This window comes from Schistocerca gregaria, chromosome 7 (assembly GCF_023897955.1).
Source record: "Schistocerca gregaria isolate iqSchGreg1 chromosome 7, iqSchGreg1.2, whole genome shotgun sequence".
Lineage (NCBI taxonomy): Eukaryota > Metazoa > Arthropoda > Insecta > Orthoptera > Acrididae > Schistocerca > Schistocerca gregaria.
In genome coordinates, this window is record NC_064926.1 from 267,864,117 (window position 1) to 267,886,995 (window position 22,879).

Below are 22,879 nucleotides of genomic sequence, written 5' to 3' on the forward strand. Positions count from 1 at the left end.
TTTGTTTATTGCTAGCACGTAATCATAGAGAGAATTTCCTTTGTAGTTGCAGTCTTTCATTGTTGTACAGGAAAACAGTTGTGGCATGCATGTAGATTTGCACCAAGTATTTCGCAGCTTCGCTTGCAATTAACTAGATATTATTTTCAGTGCTATGTTAATGTGTTCTCTTATTTTTGCTCTTCAAATTGTGCTTTTATGTGTTATCGTGTGAAATATTGTGACAATAATGGCGTGTGAAAAACGTAACACTAGGCTCCAAAGTAAACTGAGAAATAATAGTGACGACGAGCGACGCTTATCAGCACCACTGTGTAGTGAATTAACAGACATTCGAAGTAGTAATTTGGTAATTGTGCATAGGCAAATGGAGCGGGCAGCAAATAATGGTGTAGACAATGAAACAAGTAGTGAACAGGGAACAATTATCGATCGATCAGTCGGCAACAGCTCGCCTCAGGAATCTGAAATGACAGAACAAAATATTGCAAATACTGTAGACTTAGGTTATGGGTCCTCACCGTTTTCTCAAATGAGTCAAGACACATTTTCTGCCTGTCAAAATGTAAATGTTGCCGGTGAAAATGCACTGCCAAAAGCATAGAAAAACAGATTTCAGTCACTAATACATTATTATTGCAATTAATGCAACAAATGGAACAAAATCAGAGACAAACACAGCAAAAGCTTCAAAAGTTAGACACAATGGAACAAAATCAGAGACAAACACAGCAAAAGCTTCAAATGTTAGACACAATGGAACAAAATCAGAGACAAACACAGCAAAAGCTTCAAAAGTTAGACGCAATGGAACAAAAGCTTCAAAAGTTAGACTCAGTGGAACATACACTTGAACCAACACGTGATAATTTAACTACTGAATTACATAAAATCGAATCGAAATGTCAAAAAGTCTGTAATGACGTAAAAACACAAATTTGTGAGCATTTCCAACCTATTTTTTCGCGGCATGAAAATGCATTACAGGACCACGAAGCATCCATAAAAGAACTGCAAACTATTGTTCATGAAAATAATGAGACCTTGCAAGCTAAAATTGACTCAGTTGCATCCACAGATCGTGACCAAAACAGACACCAACCGTATGACAACCGTTGGCAGAGTAGTAATAATTACAGGGAAAGGTCACCTCTCCGCGGTAGTGACTATCACAGAGACAATCAGACAAACAGACAATATGGCAACCAGAAATATTATTATTATCAAGGAGACAGAATAACGTCAGACGCAACGGTCCAGCGCGCAGCTACGTTTCAGGGAGAAATTCTCCACCACGTGGCCGACAAGAAAGAAACTATGGAATCTACCGACAAAATGACAGACCTGAATTGCATCAGAACTGGCGGGATTCCTACAGGACAGGGCCCTCTCGGCAAGGTGAATTTGTAGAAGTTAGGTATCCTAATCCCAGTAACGACGCGCGCCAACAAAGAGACAGACAGTGACTCGCACCGCAGGCAGCCGCGTGCTCCGGCTGGCGCAGAGAAAAAGAACATAGATGCTAACCTTGAGAAAAATTCCAGTATTCTTTACCGACGTATACCGCATGATAATTGCGTTGAGACCGAAACTCTGTGTACTAGGAAGAGTAAAGATTTTCACCACATTTCGCATGTAAAACCGTTTATTGAAAGATAATCTGCTTTTTAACTTTTGTCTTTGCCATAAAATTTTTCAGTTTACATTACTAGTATGCTTTGTCAGACTTAGAATCTGTTAATATGCAACAATATTTGATTTTAAATATCCAGTCTAGAACCTACGGAACATATTTAGAAAGTATTTACGAGTGCATTGTTATTGTGAACAGACGACACAGTGTTGTTGTGTGTGTACATTCTTGCTTGTTAGTGGCACGATTACGTAACGACCATAAGGCTCACATACTTAGAACATTTACCAGTACTGCTAATGAGATTTTAATGCAACATTTTGGTTTACTTGAAAATACATTCTGGATTTAAAGTACTTTCTGTGACATACCAGATGAAACAGTGGTATATGTGACATCTACAGATTTTATCACGACGCTACTAACGAGTGACAATTTACAATGTTGCTTTTGCGGTCTATCTGTTTTATATCTGCACAGTTTTTTTTTAATTCTTCTGGAAAGGAAAACATGTTTTAGTAGTAACTTTGTGGTATAGCTGCAATGAGACAGCCTTTTCTGTAGCACAACAATACGTTACAGTACAGTACTTACTTCATCATGGCAATAGGCGTAGTAACTACGATATGTATACGCAAAGCATTTCACTTTTGTTTATCATGAGGTAAGTACATTGACTTCTGTAGAACTTAGCTTTCGGAGGACGATAACTACGACACTTCCACAGAGATTATCTTACAACACGACGCACTGTTTAGCGCTACAGTACGCGTATTTGAGTGACTAATTTTGTACTTAAAACATTCATTTTTAAAGAAATTTTAAATACAATGATAAAAAGGTTTTCCGTGTTACATTTCATTATATTGCTGTAATCTGTAACATCTGAGGATATAATTACATTGATCTTCAGAGGGGTACACGCTTACTTTGTGTACCATGTGTTTGGCAAGCACAAGGAGCCCTAGCTAATATGGTATTTGCTTATACAACTTTACACATCGGTACCATATTTCTCTAACACAGAATTACACAGCTATCTGTTCATTTAACTGAGAGAGACAAATATTTATTTTACTACTTCAGTGACAGATGTTTACGTAATTACACAGTTGAATAACTTCAAACTTATGAAATTGTATTTTGTCTGTACTTTGTGAAATGTTCATATTGATACTATGAGATCTTTGAATGATATATTTGGTAAGGGGATCATGATTTTTAAAGTACGTTTGAGGTAGATGACACTTTTGACATGAGCAGAGAATTTTTTTAGATTTTGAAATTAGTGGAGGAAGCTACGACGATTTTGATAATTTGACTAAGGTGTTATGATGTTGTTATTACGATGACTATGTGTATTATGCTGTTGCGGTATGTTTATGATCAATATGCTGATGCTATATGAGTTATTTGATTATGCTACGTATCCGTTATGATGAAATATTGAAGAAGTGTCGACGAATAAGGTAAGGAATAATGAGTAGTGGTTAGGGACTCTGGTTTGTGAAAAATGTTGTTGAAATCCAAGAATCGTACTTTAACAGTTATGAAACGTATGTAAATGGTTGAATGTATTACAATGCCGACGAAAACTTCTTGGACACTGTTATATTAATAGAATTTTGTTTCTACAGATGTGTAACGCAAATTCTTGACCTGTGAAAATTTTTATATGAGACTGCCACTGTAGCGGAAACTGGTGTAAATATTTCGATACGACAGTTAAGTGACCACCTGCACGTATTGCGTTGTGGTCACCGAGCTGCGCGACAACCACCTGGCAAAAGCAAGCCATCAGCGTGTGCCTTTCAGAGGCACAGGTAAAAAAAAAAGAAGCCATTATCCTCGCTATTGACATTCCTTTGTAGAAAGCATAGTAAATACGACACCCTCAAACTTGAAAACATGATTGCACTGTAGAGTTCTTAATTTACGATATTTACTGAAATGAAATGATGAGCAACGTTTCATGTCTATTGTTTTGCTAGTTGGAAGATTGTTTACTGCGTTATGAAACGCCATATGGCTAGTGAATGACGTTTCACGCCTTGCTTCGCCTACTTTGTTTAATATCTAGTTTCTAGCTGCACTGCAGCATTGGTTACAATAAAATTTAATGGATGTACTAATATAGATATTTTATGCCTACAGATGTAGTACTTAATAAGAAAACGAAGGAGTACAAACAGACTTCCCTTCACAGGAAACGCATACATAATTTCCTTTTCAAGTACTTGGTAATTTTTATGGTAGAATAAGTTGTGGCGCACCACTTTAATTATATAGACATTAAGATGTGAATATCCATTTCCCTTATCTGCGTTGTTGTCTTTAGTGTACTAATTTTTCTGCTTGTGGGTTTGTCATGTTTAAGTATAAGTTATTACATTTATTGCTGCTTGCTTATCTTACTTGCATTTTTCGTCATTGATGTTTGTGTTAATTTGTTTTGTGCTGCTGCATTGCGTCGTCCCTTAGTTTAGCATCTGAGCTCAGTAGGTTTAAGTTAGCTTAAGAGGGGGTAGACTACATAAGAAACTATGATGAATTGGAAGATAAGCATTGAGAAGCTATATGAAAATGATTTGGCCAAAAAAAGTAGTGTACAGTGGAGGAAAACTATTTTTGAAAGAGGAAAATACAGAAAGCATGCTTGGATAGGATATTTTGGTGGAAAAAAAATATTGAGATAAGACGAAAGATCTACAGAATGACGTTTTGGGTTGGACTGCAGTACCAAATGTTACACTGAAAACAAACCCTGTCCTTTCCTTGTGTTATCCCGCTATGTGTTTGTGTACCCTTGTGTATTTATGTTCTTCCGGTCTTTATATGTTTATCTGATAAGATTTATGTTGTAGAATTTTTCTAATACTCAGTTACATGAACTATGATGAGCAATACTGTTATCCTCAAAAATAATTTGAATTAATAACATGTAATTTACATTGTAAAGATGTTTACAAATTATTTATTCTGTTTTGTTCTAATGCTCATGTGTGAAGTTGATGTTTCAAAAGTTATTCTGATCTTTTATGTATGTACTTATGTCGTAATTTTTGTAACACTGATGTATTTGCTATTTCAATTTATTTGTAAAGCCTGCACTACTACAAATGTTACCTGTATTGTTATGTTCATTAATGATATATTTTGTACCTTTGTTATTGTATTCTTATGTTATAAAATTGTAGTTGACACCATTTCATCAAATTAAGTAACTTGTAAGTTACATTTCACAGCACACATTTCTGTTGGTCATAGTATATGGACAATATGTGAGAAGTAGGGACTGGTAGTGTTTGCACTTGCGTTAATAATTCAGTAAGGGACTGGATAACAGCATTGCTGGTTGTAAGGACATATGAAAAACAATTTTTGTGAGTGCACAAGTGGTGGTTATGGACTTGCTATATTATCCACAAGACTCTTCAATGGTGAATGTGCGCCTGCACAGTTAAACCGATGGCTGCTGGCCATCTCTACAAGGACTACAGTGGGTCTACACCTTTGATGACCCACCAATACCACTATTTCTACAAGGACTGCAGTGGGTCTGCATCTTTGATGGCCCACCAATACCATAATCTCTACTGCAACTACAGTGGGTCTGCTCTGTGATGACCAACCTACCAATATTCTTCAAACCTTCGCCTGACTCTGCTGTGGTTTTGCTCTGTTGTGGCCCATTACCTGTCTGCATGTCAAGAGTCAGCACTGTCTTTCCGTTGGAAGGACAACACTACTTCTTCAAGACTACATGGAAATCCACTAATTCCATGTGCATTTTCCTTTACTACTCAGACTTTGAGAAAAACACTGCAATTTTACTTTGATGAATGATCAGTACTGTCTTTATGGACTGTGAGAAAATTTTAGCTTTTGACCAACATTATATCGATAAGTGTGTGCATTTCATTTCTTAGTCATTGTAATTATGAAAAAAATTTTAAAATCTGTATTGGCCACTGCCCAAAACAATTTATAAATTTTTTGTGGAGAGCATGGGGGCTATGAAAGTAGGCTGTTTAGGTTTTTTTTATTGGTAACGCCGCCGCCACATAGCGCTCTGTATAAAAATCACTGGCTGTGCCGTGTGCAGTCTGTGGCTGGTTTCCATTGTTGTCTGCCATTGTAGTGTTGGGCAGCGGCAGCTGGATGCTAACAGCGCGTAGCTTTGCGCAGTTGGAGGTGAGCCGCCAGCAGTGGTGGACGTTGGGAGAGAGATGGCGGAGTTTTGAAATTTGTAAGAATGGATGTCATGAACTGATATATATATTATGACTATTAAGGTAAATACATTGTTTGTTCTCTATTAAAATCTTTCATTTGCTAACTGTGCCTCAGTAGTTAATGACTTCTGTAGTTTGAATCTTTGATTTAGCTGGCAGTAGTGGCGCTCGCTATATTGCAGTAGCTTGAGTAACGAAGATTTTTGTGAGGTAAGTGATTTGTGAAACGTATAGGTTAATGTTAGTCAGGGCCATTCTTTCGTAGGGATTTTTGGAAGTCAGATTGCGTTGCGCTAGAAATAATGTGTGTCAGTTTAAACACAGTCTTGTATATGTTTTACGTTTCAATAGGATTAATTTTCATAGATCTAGAAAAAGCGTATGATACTGTTCCAAGAAAATTACTTTGGAGGACACTAAGTATGGTAAACATAAACCCTTCCTTGATTAAAATAATACAACAGATGTATAAAGATAACATTTGCCAAGTTGGTAAGAAACTCTCACAGAAATTTAGAACAAGCAATGGCCTTTTACAGGGCTGTCCCATGTGACCATCACTATTTAAAATCTATATAGATATTAGCCTTAGAACAAGGTCTCGTAAATCTAATAGTATGGGATTAGAAATAAGAGATGGAGTTTACCTACGTCATTTATTATTTGCTGATGATCAAGTAGTCGTAGCACGAGATGGGGAGGATGCTAACTATATGTGCAATCAACTAGCAGTAGCACACAAAATTTGGGGTTTGAAGAATAATTACCAAAAAACAGAATACTTGACTAATGATTCAGATGAGTTATACATTGAAGGAATGAAAACCAAAAAGATAAACACTTTCTGTTATTTGGGATCCATTTTAGAAATCGAGGGAAAATCAGAATGAGAAATCAAGAAAAGAATTAATTGCGGATGGAGGGTCATTGGGATGCTTAACTCAGTCTTATGGAGCAGGAATGTAATGAGGAGAACTAAAAAATTAATATACAAATCCATATTAGAGAATGTGGTTCTGCATGGAACGGAGACCTGGACAATTAACATGAAGCACATTAAAAATTACAAGCTCTAGAGATGGACTTTTGGAGAAGATCTGCAAGAATCTCCAGGATAGAAAAGATAAGGAACACAGAAGTAATAAGGAAGAATTGAAATAAAAGAAAGAATATATGACGTAATGGATAGGAAGAAATTACAGTGGTACGGGCATGTACGATGGATGGAGAAAACCAGGATACCAAAATTGATATTGGAGTGGGAACCTGAGGGGAGAAGAAGAAGAGGACGCCCTATGACCACCTGGATCCAAAATGTACAGCACACAATGAGGAGAATGGGTGCAGAGGAAGAAGACACACAAGATCGAAACAACTAGAGAAATATTTTGAGAATATAGTTTAAGAGCGGTTATTGTTTATATTGTAATTTCCAAGTAAATTATTATGTTGGAGATAAACCTCTGTAATGTGGAAAAGCTCAAACTAGTAAATAAAATATTTTGCTGCTGATATTATACGAGTTGCTCAATGCGCTAGAGGCTGTGAACTGTGAACATAGCTCAGAACTGGATGACATTGCAATATTAACTCGCTCTCCTATCTGGTTTGTGGTGGTGGTAACTTTCTTTGCCACTGTCATTACCTGATGAGTCAGAGATTTGAAGGTTTCAACATAGCTCAGAACTGGATACCAATGCAATGCTAAGCCGCTTATGTATCTGGTGAGTGATGTGGAGTATTTTGTGTAGCACTTGTGTATCCGCTTTTACCTGTACCGCTTGTGAATGTTTCGTGGTAAAAATGGTTGCTGGAAAATCCGAGTGTTGCTTCATATCTCTCTACTTTTTTGTATCTGTTGTAATCTCATCAGAATGTTTGTAATCGACTGAACAATTTTACACACACAGGGATAAAACGGAGAAAATAAATAAACAAATAAAAAGTTTTTAATATAACATGTTCTAAAACAAACTAAAAAGTATAAAACAATTTCTCCTAGTCCCATACAGAGTCCTAATCCCTTACAAATAGTCCTGAATATGTAGTCGTGAATGTTTAATAGCTATGAAAATACTGGTACTGAAAAGAACTGGGGTGAAACGAAATTTGCGGTGGAGCTTTATCAGGAAAATGGATCAGTTAATAGGACACAGCCTGAGACATCAAGAGATCACTAGTTTAGGGCGAGAGGGAAATGTGAGTGTACGGGGCGGGGGAGAGGGGGGGAGGTAAAAATCGTAGAGGAAGAAGAAAAGACGAGTGCCGTAAGCAGATACTGTGTGATGCTGGTTGCAGTAGCTATTCGGAGATAAAGAGGATTGCGCAGGAAAGAATGGCATGAGGAGCAGCACCAAACTAGTCTTTCGCCTGAGGAACACAATAACATATAAATTCAGATATAATTTAACACGAAAAACGTGGTGCACACGTAATACATAACCGATGCATTAACAGTTCTACTCCTAACTATTATCCATTGCATGTGACCCAAGATTCTAGTTTTAAATTCTGCAAGCATATTCATAGCTATTAAAATTCCCAAGCACAGAACTTCAGGACTGTCTGTTTGGGGTTAGCAATTTGATAAATAATTTTATACTTTATAGTCTGTTTCAAAAACTTGTTATATCACAATGTTAAAAATTACTTTAAAATTTATTTTTGGTTGATTATGAGCTTGTATGGGGTTGGTTTGTTGTAACTTTGATGTTGTTTATCTTTGGATGGCTCTGTGCATTTCCAACTGCAAGAGAAACCAAATATATCTCCCTGCGAGAATGCAACATGAATTTGGCCCTGTTTTATAATGTTTCTAAAAATGTGCAAACTGCTAAATTCTGAACTTTGCTGTTATTATCTTTAATCACACAAAGTTATCCTTCTACGAATAATGTTGTTAATGAAATGGTCCCTGTGCGTTAATATTTCTCATAGCAAACTGATCCTGAAAAGAAAATATTTTACCTCGTAATGTAATTGCTTACAAACACGATGCTTGCCGCTATCTGTGCGCCAGCTGCAAATATCTGACTATAGTTGCCGAAAGCTTAGTGCAATGCTCCAGACAACTAGTAAACTATTTTATACAATTCATTGAGTGGCACACTCTTTAAATAAAAATGGCTAGGATCGAGGATGTGGACACCACTCTTACTTGAAATATTACTTTAAAAACTGTTTGTAAATTATCTGCTATCTTGTAACTCGTATGAAATTCATGTTACAACACTCATTGACATTAGGTTACCCTCCATTCAGAGCCTGTTGTACGCAGCGACCGTTATTTTTTATTTGTAAATAATAGATTTCAGCTATCAGTCGTCCGTTGGAATATATATTGGCAGATGTAGATTTCGGCTAGCAAGTAGCCTTTCTCAATGCACTATCCTTTATATTTTGGTCAATGCATGTAATGCCTGTTGGTCTGGCTTTGAACACAGTTCATGGAATAGTATTCCATGAACTGTGTACAAAGCCAGACCAACAGGCATTACATGCATTGACCCAAAATACATTGAGAATGGCTAGTTGCAAACCGAAATCTAGATCTGCCAATAAATATTCCAAAGGACGACTGCTAGCTGAAATCTATTATTTACAACTCATTGACATTGATAAAAGGGAATAATGATTTCAAGCTCTTACAGTCATAGAAAGTAGACAAATAATCAATGTACATGAAATATACGTTGCAGTGAAAATTCCTCATTCTTTAATGAAAAACCTTAAGTTCCTCGATGTGGAAGCGTTATTCAACAATGGTTCGAAACCACGTGACTTTCAATGCAAGTAAATAAAAAACATTACCTTCATTCCTCTTCATACACTTTTCCAATCTCATTACATCTCATTTCATTCGAAGGCACCAATCGAATCTTTCTTATTTGTTTCATAATACGCAAACACAGATCATTTTACTTAAACACAGATGCACCTAGCTTCACGTCTACATTGGCAAGTGTCCTCCTTCTTGACTTTTGTCTCGCATCTCCCTTAACGATAACTCCCGCGTTCCTCGCGGCCAACCAGTGATGACAAAACAAGCACATCTTCCCAGCACACAGTTACTCTGACCAAAAACTGCGAGCGAATAACAAGCAACTCAAAATTGTCGCATAGCGTTTGAGACATCCATATTATGTACAAATTCCAGAAACGCAAATAACAAACTCTCAAAAGACCTATTTCAAAAGCTTTCTATTAAAATAATATTTTTTAAATTTATTTCTGTAGTCCTAGTACACAGTGAACTCTCCGCACGACGTGCGCTTACACTCCGAAAGAAGAGTCAAGATAAAATGGCTCACTTATTGATAAAATGGAGATGGAAAGTGTGATTTGGTTTTTGCTTGTCTAGTGACCTGCCGCTGTTCTGTGGTGTGGGGACTCCAGTGTGCACTAGGAGCGAAGAAATAAACTTTCAAACAATAAAACATTATCTTCATGTTTCTCTAGTGTTACGTGAATACAAAAACATTATAAGAATAAGGGATTAAAATATAAATGAAACCATATCACAAATACCTGAGCTCCTTAAAACGCAAATTTACTTAGTATTACATCCAAGACTTGATCATCGAAAGTAATATGGTGCCACTATTTCAAAAGCTTTCTACTAAAATAATATTTTCTTTAGTTAGATAACAACAGTTAAAGTTTTTTCTTAACTTTACGTTTGTTCAAGCTGATATACTGACGGAAAAATCGCAACAGCATAAAATAATTAATGTAAAGTAATGAAATTTTGGGAATACACTTGTCTAGGTAAGATATTTAATTACTTAACACCGCAAGGTCACGGGTTAATCTGAGAGCGAGATAAGCCAATGCAAATGTGAAATTCTGGTACGTTAATAACCGGTGAAGTGCTAGAATGTTGAATGCATGCATGCAGACGTGCATGCATTGTGTTGTACAGATGCTGGATGTCAATTTACGGCATGGAATACCATGCTTGTTGCACTTGGTCGGTCAATGCATGGGCGCAGGAATTGTCTGATGACGTACCGTATGTGCTCTCTTAGAGACACCTCTGGTGATCGAGCAGGCCAAGACAACATGTTGACACTTTGTAAAGCATATTTGGTTATAACATCGGTATGTGGGTGAGCCTTACACGTTGGAAAACATCCCGTTGAATGCTGTTAATGAATGGCAGCACAATAGGTCGAATCACAAGACTGACGTACCGATTTGCAGTCAGGGAGGATAGGATAATCCTGAGAGTGTTCCTGCTGTCATACGAAAGCCATAACTCCATTTCGCAGGTCCTCAACCAGCCTCCTTCTAACCAACACACGGCCATCACTGGCACCGAGACAGCATTCCCTTTCATCACACAACAGATCTCCAGCCTGCCCTCAAATGAGCCCTCACTCTACACCACTGAAGTCGCAAATGGCAGTGCTTTGGGTTCAGTGGGATACGCGCCAGAAGATATCTGACTCGGAGCAGTCCGTGAAGGAACCGATTTCAAAATGTTCAAATGTGTGTGAAATCTTATGGGACTTAACTGCTGAGACCATCAGTCCCTAAGCTTACACACTACTTAACCTAAATTATCCTAAGGAGAAACACACGCACCCATGCCCGAGGGAGAAGTCGAACCTCCGCCGGGACCAGCCGCACAGTCCATGACTGTAGGGCCTTAGACGTTCGGCGAATCACGCACGGCAAGGAACCGATTTGTAATAATTCTTTGTATCACTGTGATGCCAACTGATGCTCAAATTGCTGCTGCAGGTGCAGCACGATGCGCCAAAGCGATACGCTACCCATGATAGTCACCCCTCTCGGCAGCGCCACGTGTCCCTTCAGAGGGCGGTCTTCTTGGGACCCTACATTCCAGTGACCACTGCTGCCAGTAATCATGTGTGGTGGCTACATTCCTGCCAAGTCTTTCCGCAGTATCGCAGTAGGGACATACAGCTTCTCGTATCCCTATTACACGACCTCGTTCAAACTCAGTGAGCTGTCAACAATAATGTCTTTGTCGTCTTAAAGAAATTGTTGACTAACATCAACTCACCGCGTCCCGTCTCGGTGGTAACCGACGCACACGACCGGACAGCATGTACTAGGGTGAATCAAATGAAAACCTTAAATTTGTAATAACAAATCGAAATTTTGCACCGTTATCCTGTAAGTTGATAAACATGCTACAAACAGCGTCAGAATGGCCTGTAGGTGGCAGAATAGTGCAGATGCACATATACCGTCGCAGTATCAGTATAAAGATGGCCGCCCCACTTGTGACTTGCACCAGGGAAGAACTGCGTTCTGTTATTCGGTTTTTGCGTAGTGAAGGTGTGAAACCTATTGAAATTCATGGAAGAATGAAGGTTCAGTACGATGATGCATGTTTGTCACAGCAGCAAGTCTACAAATGGAGTAGGAAGTTCGCAAATGGTGTGACTTCAGTGGAAGATGCTCCTCGTCCAGGTCAGGCACAACGAGTTGTGACTCCACAGAACATCCCAGCAGTTGAAGCTACAGTGGTGGAAAACCGCCGAGTGACACTGAATGACATTGTAGCATGTTTATAGATTAGTCATGGGTCGGCAAAGCACATCGTGTATGATGTGCTCCAGTTTCACAAAGTGCCTGCAAGATGGGTGTTACGGCAGATGACTCCTGAAACGAGAGTACGACTTGTTGATGCTTGTGAAGAACATCTTTGGCGCTTTTGAATGAGAAGGTGGTGGCTTCCTTGCAAGAATCGTTACTGGGGAGAAAACCAGGGTTTACTTCCACCAATCGGAAATGAAGAGAGCGAGCAAAGAATGGCGCCATTTCTCATCAACAAAACGAAAGAAGTTTCGAACAGACCCACCAGCAGGTAAGGTTATGCTGACTCTCTTCTGGGACGAAAAAGGCGTCATTTTGTAACATTACATCCCTAGAGGGACCACTGTCACCAGTGCATCATACACAGATCTCGTAAAAAATTACCTGCGACCTGCAATCAAATCAAAACGACGTGGACTGCTGTCAGCAGGTGTCGTTTTGCAACACGACAATGCACGTCTCCACAACACGACAATGCAAGTCCCCACACTGCCAGTAGAACAGTTGCAACAATCACAGACCTGCATTTTGAGTGTCTTCCTCATCCACCACACTCACCAGATTGTACCCCAACTGATTTCCATATGTTTGGACCACTCAAAGACGCAATGGGAGGAAAGAATTTCCGTTTGGATGAAGAGCTACGCCACGCGGTGCATCAGTGATTGGGTGGACCACTAAAAGAGTTTTTTTCTAAAGGAATTTATGCAAATTATAAGCGCTGGAGGACATGCATTGAGCGTGGGGGAGATTATGTTGAAAAGTGATACAGCCTTGTACCATTTCTGCACAATAAATAATATTTTGAAAAATACTTAAAGTTTTCATTTCACTCACCCTCGTATTTAAAGCAAACCTGGTTTGCATTCTCATAGTGGTGTTATTAGCACCACTCTTGTGCGAGTGGCGCAAAATTCATATACAGATCGTCTTTCAGATGTAGAAGCACACCTGCCAACTTTCCTTTATGTCGCATGCCTCATTCTTGGTGATGGGATTTGTTTCCGTCTGTACATTTGTGATATGGATTCAGTTAGATCTTAGTGCCTGATTCTAATTATGTTCTTGAATAACGTAGCTCAGAAGATAGCTAGACAGTAGCTGAAATTGATCTGCAATAAATAGATTAAGAATATAGGTCTGCAGCCGATGCTCCCCTTCGTATCGTCAAACAAGATACTTGACGAATAGATATAGCATAGCGTTAGTAATTTCCACGCCTCCTGCCTGTTGGCCCGGTTAGAACGTCGACCGCATGGCTGCCGCTGCAGCTGGTGCGCCCCCGAGCGCCACTGCGTCGTGACGCGGGAGACGGCGGCTCCCTGTGCCTCTGCCTCCGCCATCGCCGCCGCCTCCGCCTGCAGACGTGATGGATTACTCGGGCGCCCGCCAGCACACGTCAAAATTTACCCGAAATCACTGGGGCGCGCCGCAGGGCAGAGTAAGCAACGCTGTTTGCATCTCCGCCTGCAGCAGCGGCGGCGGGGGCGGCCCCACGGCGCGAGGGTGTCAACGGGGACCCGCAACTTACGACGGAGCGGCGGCGCGCTGGAAGCCATCAGCGGGGCACCCGCGCAAGTTCTCTTTGCAAAGATCTCCAGTTGTAATATGGCGCAACACTACTTTCCAGATGAAAGTTACTTCCCTTTTCCTTTTTCCTTAGTCGTAATGGGTATCACTCATGTTTCACATACAGTATACACTTAAATACACATTAATACGCAGCAAATCACTGTGAAGTACATGACAGAGCCTACCTTCCATTGTACTAGCTACTTCTACATCTGAATACATACTCCGCAATCCACCATACGGTGTGTGTCGGAGGGTACCTCGTACCACAACTAGCATCATCTCTCCCTGTTCCACTCCCAAACAGAACGAGGGAAAAATGACTGCCTATATGCCTCTGTACGAGCCATAATCTCTCTTATCTCATCTTTGTGGTCTTTCCGCGAAATATAAGTTGGCGGCAGTAAAATTGTACTGCATTGAGCTTCAAATGCTGGTTCTCTAAATTTCCTCAGTAGCGGTTCACGAAAAGAACGCCTCCTTTCCTCTAGAGACTCTCACCCGAGTTCCTGAAGCATTTCCGTAACACTCGCGTGACGATCAAACCTACCAGTAACAAACCTAGCAGCCCGCCTCGGAATTGTTTCTATGTCCTCCCTCAATCCGACCTGATAGTGATCCCAAACGCTCGAGCTGTACTCAAAAATAGGTCGCACCAGCATTCTGTAAGCGGTCTCCTTTACAGATGAACCACATCTTCCCAAAATTGTACCAATGAAACGAAGACGACCATCCACCTTCCCCACAACTGCAATTAAATGCTTGTCCCGCTTCATATCACTCTGCAATGTTACACCCAAATATTTAATCGACGTGACTTTGTCAAGCGCTACACTATTAATGGAGTATTCAAACGTTAGAGGATTCATTTTCCTATTCATCTGCATTAATTTACATTTATCTATATTTAGAGTTAGCTGCCATTCCTTACACCAGTCACAAATCCTGTCCAAGTCATCTTGTATCCTACAGTCACTCAACGACGACACCTTTCCAAACACCACAGCATCATCAGCAAACAGCCGCACTTTGCTATCCACCCTATCCAAAAGATCATTGATGTAGACAGAAAACAACAGCAGACCTACCACACTTCCCTGGGGCACTCCAGATGATACTCTCACCTCCGATGAACACTCACCACCGAGGACAACGTCCTGGGTTGTATTACTTAAGAAGTCTTCGAGCCACTCACATACTTGGGAACCAATCCAATATGCTCGTACCTTAGTTAGGAGTCTGCAGTGGGGCACCGAATAAAACGCTTTCCGGAAGTCAAGGAATATGGCATCCGTCTGATACCCTTCATCCATGGTTCGTAAGATTCCATGCGAAAAAAGGGCAAGTTGCGTTTCGCAGGAGCGGTGCTTTCTAAAGCCGTGCTGATGCATGGACAGCAACTTTTTGTTTCTCTAGGTAATTAATTATAGTCGAAGTGAGAATGGGTTCGAGAATCCTGCAACAAACCGATTTTAAGGATATTGGTATGTAATTTTGAGGATCCGTCCTTCTACCCTTTCTCCAGTCGCTCGGGACTTTACGTTGGGCAAGAGATTTGCGATAAATGCAAGCTAAGTAAGGAGCCAATGCAGTAGAGCACTCTCTGTAAAACCGAATTGAAATCCCATCAGGACCTGGAGATTTATTTATTTTCAACCCATTCAGCTGCTTCACAACCTACGAGTGTGAGTCAAATGAAAATCTTAAGTCTGTAATAACAAATCGAAATTTCGTGCCGTTATCCTGTAAGTTGATAAGCGTGCTACAAACAGCGTGCAGAATGGCCTGTAGGTGGCAGCATAGTGCAAATGTACATACACCGTCGCAGCATATGTATAAAGATGGCCACCCCACTTGAGACTTGCACCAGGGAAGAACAGCGTCCTGTTATTCGGTTTTTGCGTAGTGAAGGTGTGAAACCTATTGAAATTCATTGACGAATGAAGGTTCGGTACAGTGATGCATGTCTGTCACAGCAGCAAGTCCACGAATGGAGTAGGAAGTTCGCAAATTGTGTGACTTCAGGTCAGGCACAACGAGTTGTGACTCCACAGGACATTGCAGCAGTTGAAGCCATGGTGAAGGAAAACCACCGAGTGACACTGAATGACACTACAGCATGTTTACAGATTAGTCATGGGTCAATACACCACATTGTGCATGATGTGTTCCAGTTCCACAAAGTGTCTGCAAGATGAGTATCACGGCAGCTGATACCTGAAATGAGAGAACGACGCATTGATTCTTGTGAAGAACTTCTTTGGCACTTTGAACGAGAAGGTGATGGCTTCCTTACAACAATCGTTACTGGGGACGAAACCGGGGTTCAATTCCACGAACCGGAAACGAAGAGAGCGAGCTAAAAACGGCGCCATTCCTCATCATCAAAACCAAAGAAGTTTCGAACAGAGCCATCACTAGGAAAGGTTATGGTGACTCTCTTTTGGGACGATCAAGGCGTCATTTTGGAGCATTACATGCCTAGACGGACTGTCACCAGTGCAGCATACACAATTCTCATAGAAAATCATCTGCGGTATGAAATCAAATCAAAGCGACGTGGATTGCTGTCAGTAGGTGTCCTTTTGTAACACACTGTCCGTACAACAGTTGCAACAATCACAGCCCAGCATTTTGATTGTCTTTCTCATCCACCATTTGAAAAGAGATACAGCTTTGTGCCTCTTCTGCACAGTAAATAATATTTAAAAAAATATTGAAAGTTTTCATTGACTCATACTCGTATGAAGGCCTTTCCCCCTTCCAATCACCTATGGAGCGAAGGAAGAATGGTTGCTGAAATACCTCTGTATGGGCTGCAATTAGCACAATCTTGTTTTCGCGACACTTCAGAGAGCGATACATAGTGGGCGGTAGTACACTCGTACAATTATCACTTAAAGTTAGTACTTGACATTTTGCAACTATGCTTCCACTAGATAGTTCGTGTCTATCTTCGAGCGTTTGTTAGTTCAATTTTTAGGGAATCCCCATGCTTCTCTTCCGTGGGTCAAAGATACCTGTCTTTCTTTATATATGTTTATTAACTCCCTATCAGTCCTCTTTGGCAACAGCCCCGCATAATTGAGCAATATTAGGTCGCACAAGTGATTTGTTGGCAGTCTCCTGTGTAGATCGGTTGTCCTTCCGTAGCATTTTACCAATGATCGTCGTAAAAGAGCGTAAAGAGAGCAATAAGAGAAGCGTTCATTGACTCTACAAATAAAATTTTATAAGAGATCTGAGTAAAATCCCTAAAGGGTTTGGTCTTACATTCATTCACTCAGAGTCGGTAAGTAGTAGAGCAACCTATGTATGGTCCCAAAGTACCGTTATCCAGGATTGCGGACGTGACGCAAGTACGTGACGTCATTAAAGATGGAGGCTTTTGGCCGGAAGATATATCAATTGGGCTACCTCTAATAACCTAAGTAAATGGCTGGAGAAAAAGGCACTTGTGCTACCTCCACTAACCTAAGTCACCTCTTCCTAGGAGCTGGACGTAAGTCTTTATTTAAACAATTTGGGGCACTACCACCATCCAAGGATTGCGGACGTGCCGCAAGTACGTGACGCCATTGAAGATGGAGGCTTTTGGCGGGAAGATATATCAATTGGGTTACCTCTAATAACATAAGTAAATGGCTGGAGAAAAAGGCACTTGTGCTACCTCCACTAACCTAAGTCACCTCTTACTAGGAGCTGGACGTAAGTTTTTATTTAAACAATTAGGGGCACTACCACCATCCAATGTGCTCGCCATCCTCTCGGAAAATGGTTGGGAATTTCGAATTTTGCTCCAAAAGCTTACTCCTACAGCTGAGGGGAGTTAGTATGGTGCTGCTATCAGTAGAGTCTGCCCATAATGCCGTTCAATTCCAACATAATTTGTTCAAGTTTGTATAAATTTCTTTTAAACAAACACATGGCCGTAACAGCAAAAAAAAGAAGAAGGAAATCATGACTTCGAATCTATATACCGCAGACATCAAGTATATACCAACAACTCAACGTTTAGGTCCGAAAACTGCAGTGGCACATCATCATCTTGCCTTTCTGCGTCCTTCTCGAGTGTTGACAAAAATATTCAATACTAAGATAATAACGTCATTACTCCAGACTTCGCTACCTGTAATAATTGAAACATGCTTTCTGTTTTTGACCTTATAGTATTACTTTTTTCCTTTCTACTGCAGTGCGTATCATTGAAACTACAGATTCAATATTTTTATCACATTGTCTTTGGATGCAATAAAAATTACACGTATACAACTGCATTTCCGTTAATGGCCGAGTGGTTCTAGACGCTTCAGTCTGGAACCGCGCGTCCGCTCCGGTCGCAGGTTCGAATCCTGCCTCGGGCATGGATGTGTGTGATGTCCTTAGGTTTGTTAGGTTAAAGTAGTTCTAAGTTCTAGGTGACTGATGACCTCAGATGTTAAGTCCCATAGTGCTCAGAGCCATTTGAACCACTCATTAGAATGGAAAGAAAGCAATGCAGTACTACCAAATGGGTTAAGCTCTTCCGTTGTACGTAGCAGAAGATCGGCAACTCAGCATTCATTCTAATGCAAAAATGCCCCAACCTTTATGTAACTGCAAGTTTTTCTGCTACTGCAATTGGCTTCGCCGCTCGGTTGTACGAGTTGCTTCTCACTTTATCCTCAATTAACGAAAGAAATTAATGAAACTGGTTGATTATAAAACGGAAAAATACCATAAACTTGTACGCATCGTCGATTAAATGCTACACATTCTTTCGCCTTCACGACCAAGCGCATTTGTCTCAATGCTTGCGGTTCCTGAGTACTGTTCCAGTAATACAGAGTCTTCTTCATCTTCAGCAACTTCCATGTACTTTCTAAGTACCAGTATTAACAGTTATTTAGATCGAGCACTGCGCTGAATGTTTCGCCTTAGCTGTATCCACTACTACTGTCGCGCCACACTGAAATGTAAAAGGAAAAACGTTTGCCGTTTACTACATTTCGGATGTTGGTTTGGTAAAACTTCTCCTTCAGATGTGAGATTTTAATTTATTACTGCACTATTACTGACTCACTTGGGCAGAATGCTTACGATGTTATCGATATATAATAGTGAAAGCAGGTATAAAACTATGCTGTTATACGATTGATGATTTAGGAGATATGGCGTGTTAAATACTGAGTGCTGTGAAAAATCTACTTTTCTTAAAATCTTAAATATTTCTCTATTTCAATAGCACCTAAGTTTCATTGAAGTAAAGGAAAGGTATTAAAAGATAGTCGTTGTATCATTCTATTATTCAGAGGAGTCAAATTATAAAAATCCCCACCTTAATTTATTAATTTCTGACGAGCAACCTTGATAACATTTTCAACCAAAATACAGGGTGATTATAATTAAAGGTAAGCTTTTAAACCACTGGCCAGAATGACGTCAAATTCCAACGGAATATTATCGGAGAAGAGGAAAAACATATGGCGCGAGAAAAATAAATAATTACAAAATGTAGCAATAGATGGCGCTGTGAGCATCACAGTTTAATAGTGGTCGACTACAAATGACAAATTGTATGCAACAATGCCTGGGGTGTGCGTTCGACGTTAAACAATCTGCACTACTCGGTGTTCATGGGTGTATAGGTGTGATACTTTAGTTGCGTAAGCCCATCGGCTACGACAAGGTCATATCATATGGGATGGGAAAAATCGGTTTTTGAGTGTCCTGAGGCCAAAAAGCGCATAAAAAGCATCAATCACGACGGTTTTTGATTGTCCTGATGCCAGAAACCACATGAAAAGCATCAATCAAAATCAAATCAGCTTATTAATTTCCATGTGAATGGCGCAAAACCTGTTCAATATGCTGTCCATGGTTTTCTGCAACCAGTTGAAATCGAGATACAACATGTAAAAACTGATGGAAGTGTCTCCGCGATCGGGACGGCCAGGCTGTAGGGAAATGGCGTCCGATAATCTTAGCATTTCCGAAATGGCGCTTCCGCAGATGCTTAACTGGATTTACAATGTGCGGAGATGCACCATCTTGCATAAAAATGATCCCATCTACACATTTGCGCTGCTGGACAGCTGGAATGACGTGGTTGCGCAAAAGACACTCATAGCGTGTACCAGTGACTGTACTGGTAACAGGACCGGAAGCCTCTCTCTCTTCGAAAAAGTGATCTTTTCAGGATGAAGTGGTACTGGTTGATTTGCGTTTGGATTTTCCGTTGCCAATATTCGACAGTTCTCTTTATTGGCATAACCTGTCAGATGGAAGTGGGCTTCATCGGTCCACAAAATGTTTCACGGCCATTCATTGTCCACTTCCATGCAAGCAAGGAATTCTAAAGCAAACGTCTTTCTTGCTGGCAGGTCAAAAGGATGCAACTCGTGCACATGGGTAATTTTGAATGGATAGCAAAGAAGGGTGTTTCGTAAGATTTTACGCAGCGCGCTCACTTGTATGTCCAATGTTCGGGCAATTCTCCACGCACTACACGTTTGCACACCACCACTCGTCTCGTCCTGCATTGCTGGTGCCACTGCTTCCACTGACGTCGAATCAATTTGTTTGCTCCCTCTACCAGGTTTCACACCAAAAGAACCTGTTTTTTCGAATTTCCGAATCTTTTTCTCCAGTCCCACGGCAGTCATCGGAACAAAGTCTTTTCAGTGTCCGGATGTTCTGCAGAGTGACGTGTGCTCAGTCATCATTCTGGTAATCCAGCTTTACAAGCAGAACGCGATCCTGCATTCAGACAGTCATGGCGAACGTCGCAGTCGCGAAAGGAGGAAAAGCCTCGTACGTGTCGTGTTCAAACAAACTTCAATGGGTCGTGAAAACGACAGGCGTTTTCATTTACGTATTCTGACACGTACAGCACCATCTGTTGATCAGTTTTTACTTTTATTTCTTCTGCCACATGTTTTGCCCCTTCTGCGATAGTATTCCTTTGCATTCTCACGTCATTTTGACCAGTGGTGTTATTTCTAAAGCGTTTTGAAAGTTTAATTACAATCACCCTGTGTATCGACCACCACGGATGTCTTTGATCAGGACTAAAAAAATATGGAAATCGCATGAGGTGAGATCGGGACTGTATGGAGGGTGTGTAAGGGCTTCCCAGCGGAACGTCTGCAGCCTACCCGAAACAATATCGGCAACATGTGGGCGGGCTCTTATACGCTCTCAGACATTTTTCCCTCAAATTAAAAGTGGGTTTTGGACAGCAGTACGTTTGTTTTGGCGAGAGACCCCCTTTTTTGCGGTGCTACTTTGCTTTTTACGTCCGCTACCTTCGGCTTTGTTTGGTTTACCCTCAGCCCACAGAGTGTACGCATTAGATTGTTCATTAATTAAGTCAGCTTTATTATTGCGGCAGCGGAGTAGTTGCGAAGCTGCTGAGACAGCATCTACTTTCTCAGGAGATTAACCCAAAAAATTCGTAGCAATTATGACATTTACGATATACATTTGCAGTACATTTTAAAAAATCCCGTAAGAAACATATAACAGTCTGTATAAAGTTCTAAATAATTATTACTTGGCTAATTGTCTAATTACCAGTAACGAGAGAAAATCAGTACTAAGAGAAAAATATAGGCGGCTTAAGAATTATTTCTTGATTGCTTTGTAGAAACCGTAGCCCCTTTCTTAATCCATACTTTCAATTCCGCATACCCCTCACATCTTCCGGGGGCTGATTACGAGCGCCAGAGGAATACAGCCGGGTCCACTAAGGAGGGAAATAGGTTCAGTCGGTGTCCTTCGTCCTTAAAGAGAGGCGCTCCCCCTTATCTGCGCCGAAGTTGGAGCACAGAAAAGAAGGGAGACGGCCCGAGTCGGTAATAGCATCGACAGTTTATCGATCAATCGGTCCGCAAGCGGCGAAGATGGGACCGTGCGGCCGACGTCGCCCGCAAACTCCCTAACACTATTATCGGAAATTTAACAAGGCGAACTTCCGGCCGCCCACTAACCTGCAGAAACCCCGCCGACGTCGGTGGAGGCGGCGGTGGCGGCGGCGGCGGCGGCGGCGGCGCCTGCGGTCGCACCGGAGACATCGGCGGCGGCGCCCGAAAGACTGCTGCCCTCTTAACAACTCTATTATCCTGCGCGAGGTCAGTTTGAGAGGAGAAGATGGGTGCATCTAGAGTCGCCGAATACGTTACCTCCATGGTACGATGCACACAGCACCTTTTTTTTTTTTTGTAATCGCAAGTTTAGGAGCAGTTTGTCAACTGTTTTGCTCGCTGTCCTATGATACACCATCTAAGCAACGCTACAAAAGAGTGGTCGTCTTGTATCCTGGCACATCTTAATGACCCATCTTAAGAAAGCAAAACGTTCTGAGATTTTTTCAACGACGCCGAAGACGGACATTTTGAGGCTAAATGAATGTGATAAACTGAAATAGGTTCAGCGCCCACAAAAGTAAATATAGACGGTGAAACTGGAGTTTTTACTCCGAAACTAGTTGGACTAAAACAGGAAAGTACTTTTAATTGCAGGCTGTCCGTAGTTAACAAAACTATTCCTAACCTGAAACAATGACAATATAGATATTTCTATAACGAATCACTTAAAGCTTCGCATTTGTGAAGATACATGGCATCACCGTTGCTACAATTTTCCTATAAGCACCAAATTCGCATTTTGATTTGCACTTCCTTCAAAAGAAATTAAAAGAAAACAAAATATTAATATACATAGATTTTCAGCGTGTACGGTTACGTTAAGGTCGAAAGAAAACACATATAAAGTCTGTGGGAATTAAGAAATTGGCTAACTGTGACTACAGCGATGAAAATACACCTAAAGATACAAAATTTTAAGGCTTTCGTGGCCACTTGTTGACAAACTGCCTATTGGCTTCTGT

General features: G+C 40.7%; 1 protein-coding gene across 1 annotated transcript in view; it reads right to left on the bottom strand.

Annotated features, from left to right (window-relative positions):
• LOC126282368 (uncharacterized) overlaps nucleotides 1–22,178 on the bottom strand; it is a 67,169-nt gene extending 44,991 nt beyond the window's left edge. Inside the window, exons 1-2 of the mRNA XM_049982027.1 lie at nucleotides 21,981–22,178; nucleotides 13,691–13,796 (exon numbers count right to left, since the gene is read on the bottom strand). Of these exons, the coding sequence (XP_049837984.1) occupies nucleotides 13,691–13,796; nucleotides 21,981–22,178 (304 nt within the window). The remainder of the gene's footprint in view (nucleotides 1–13,690; nucleotides 13,797–21,980) is intronic.
• Between the last annotated feature and the right edge of the window lie 701 nt (nucleotides 22,179–22,879).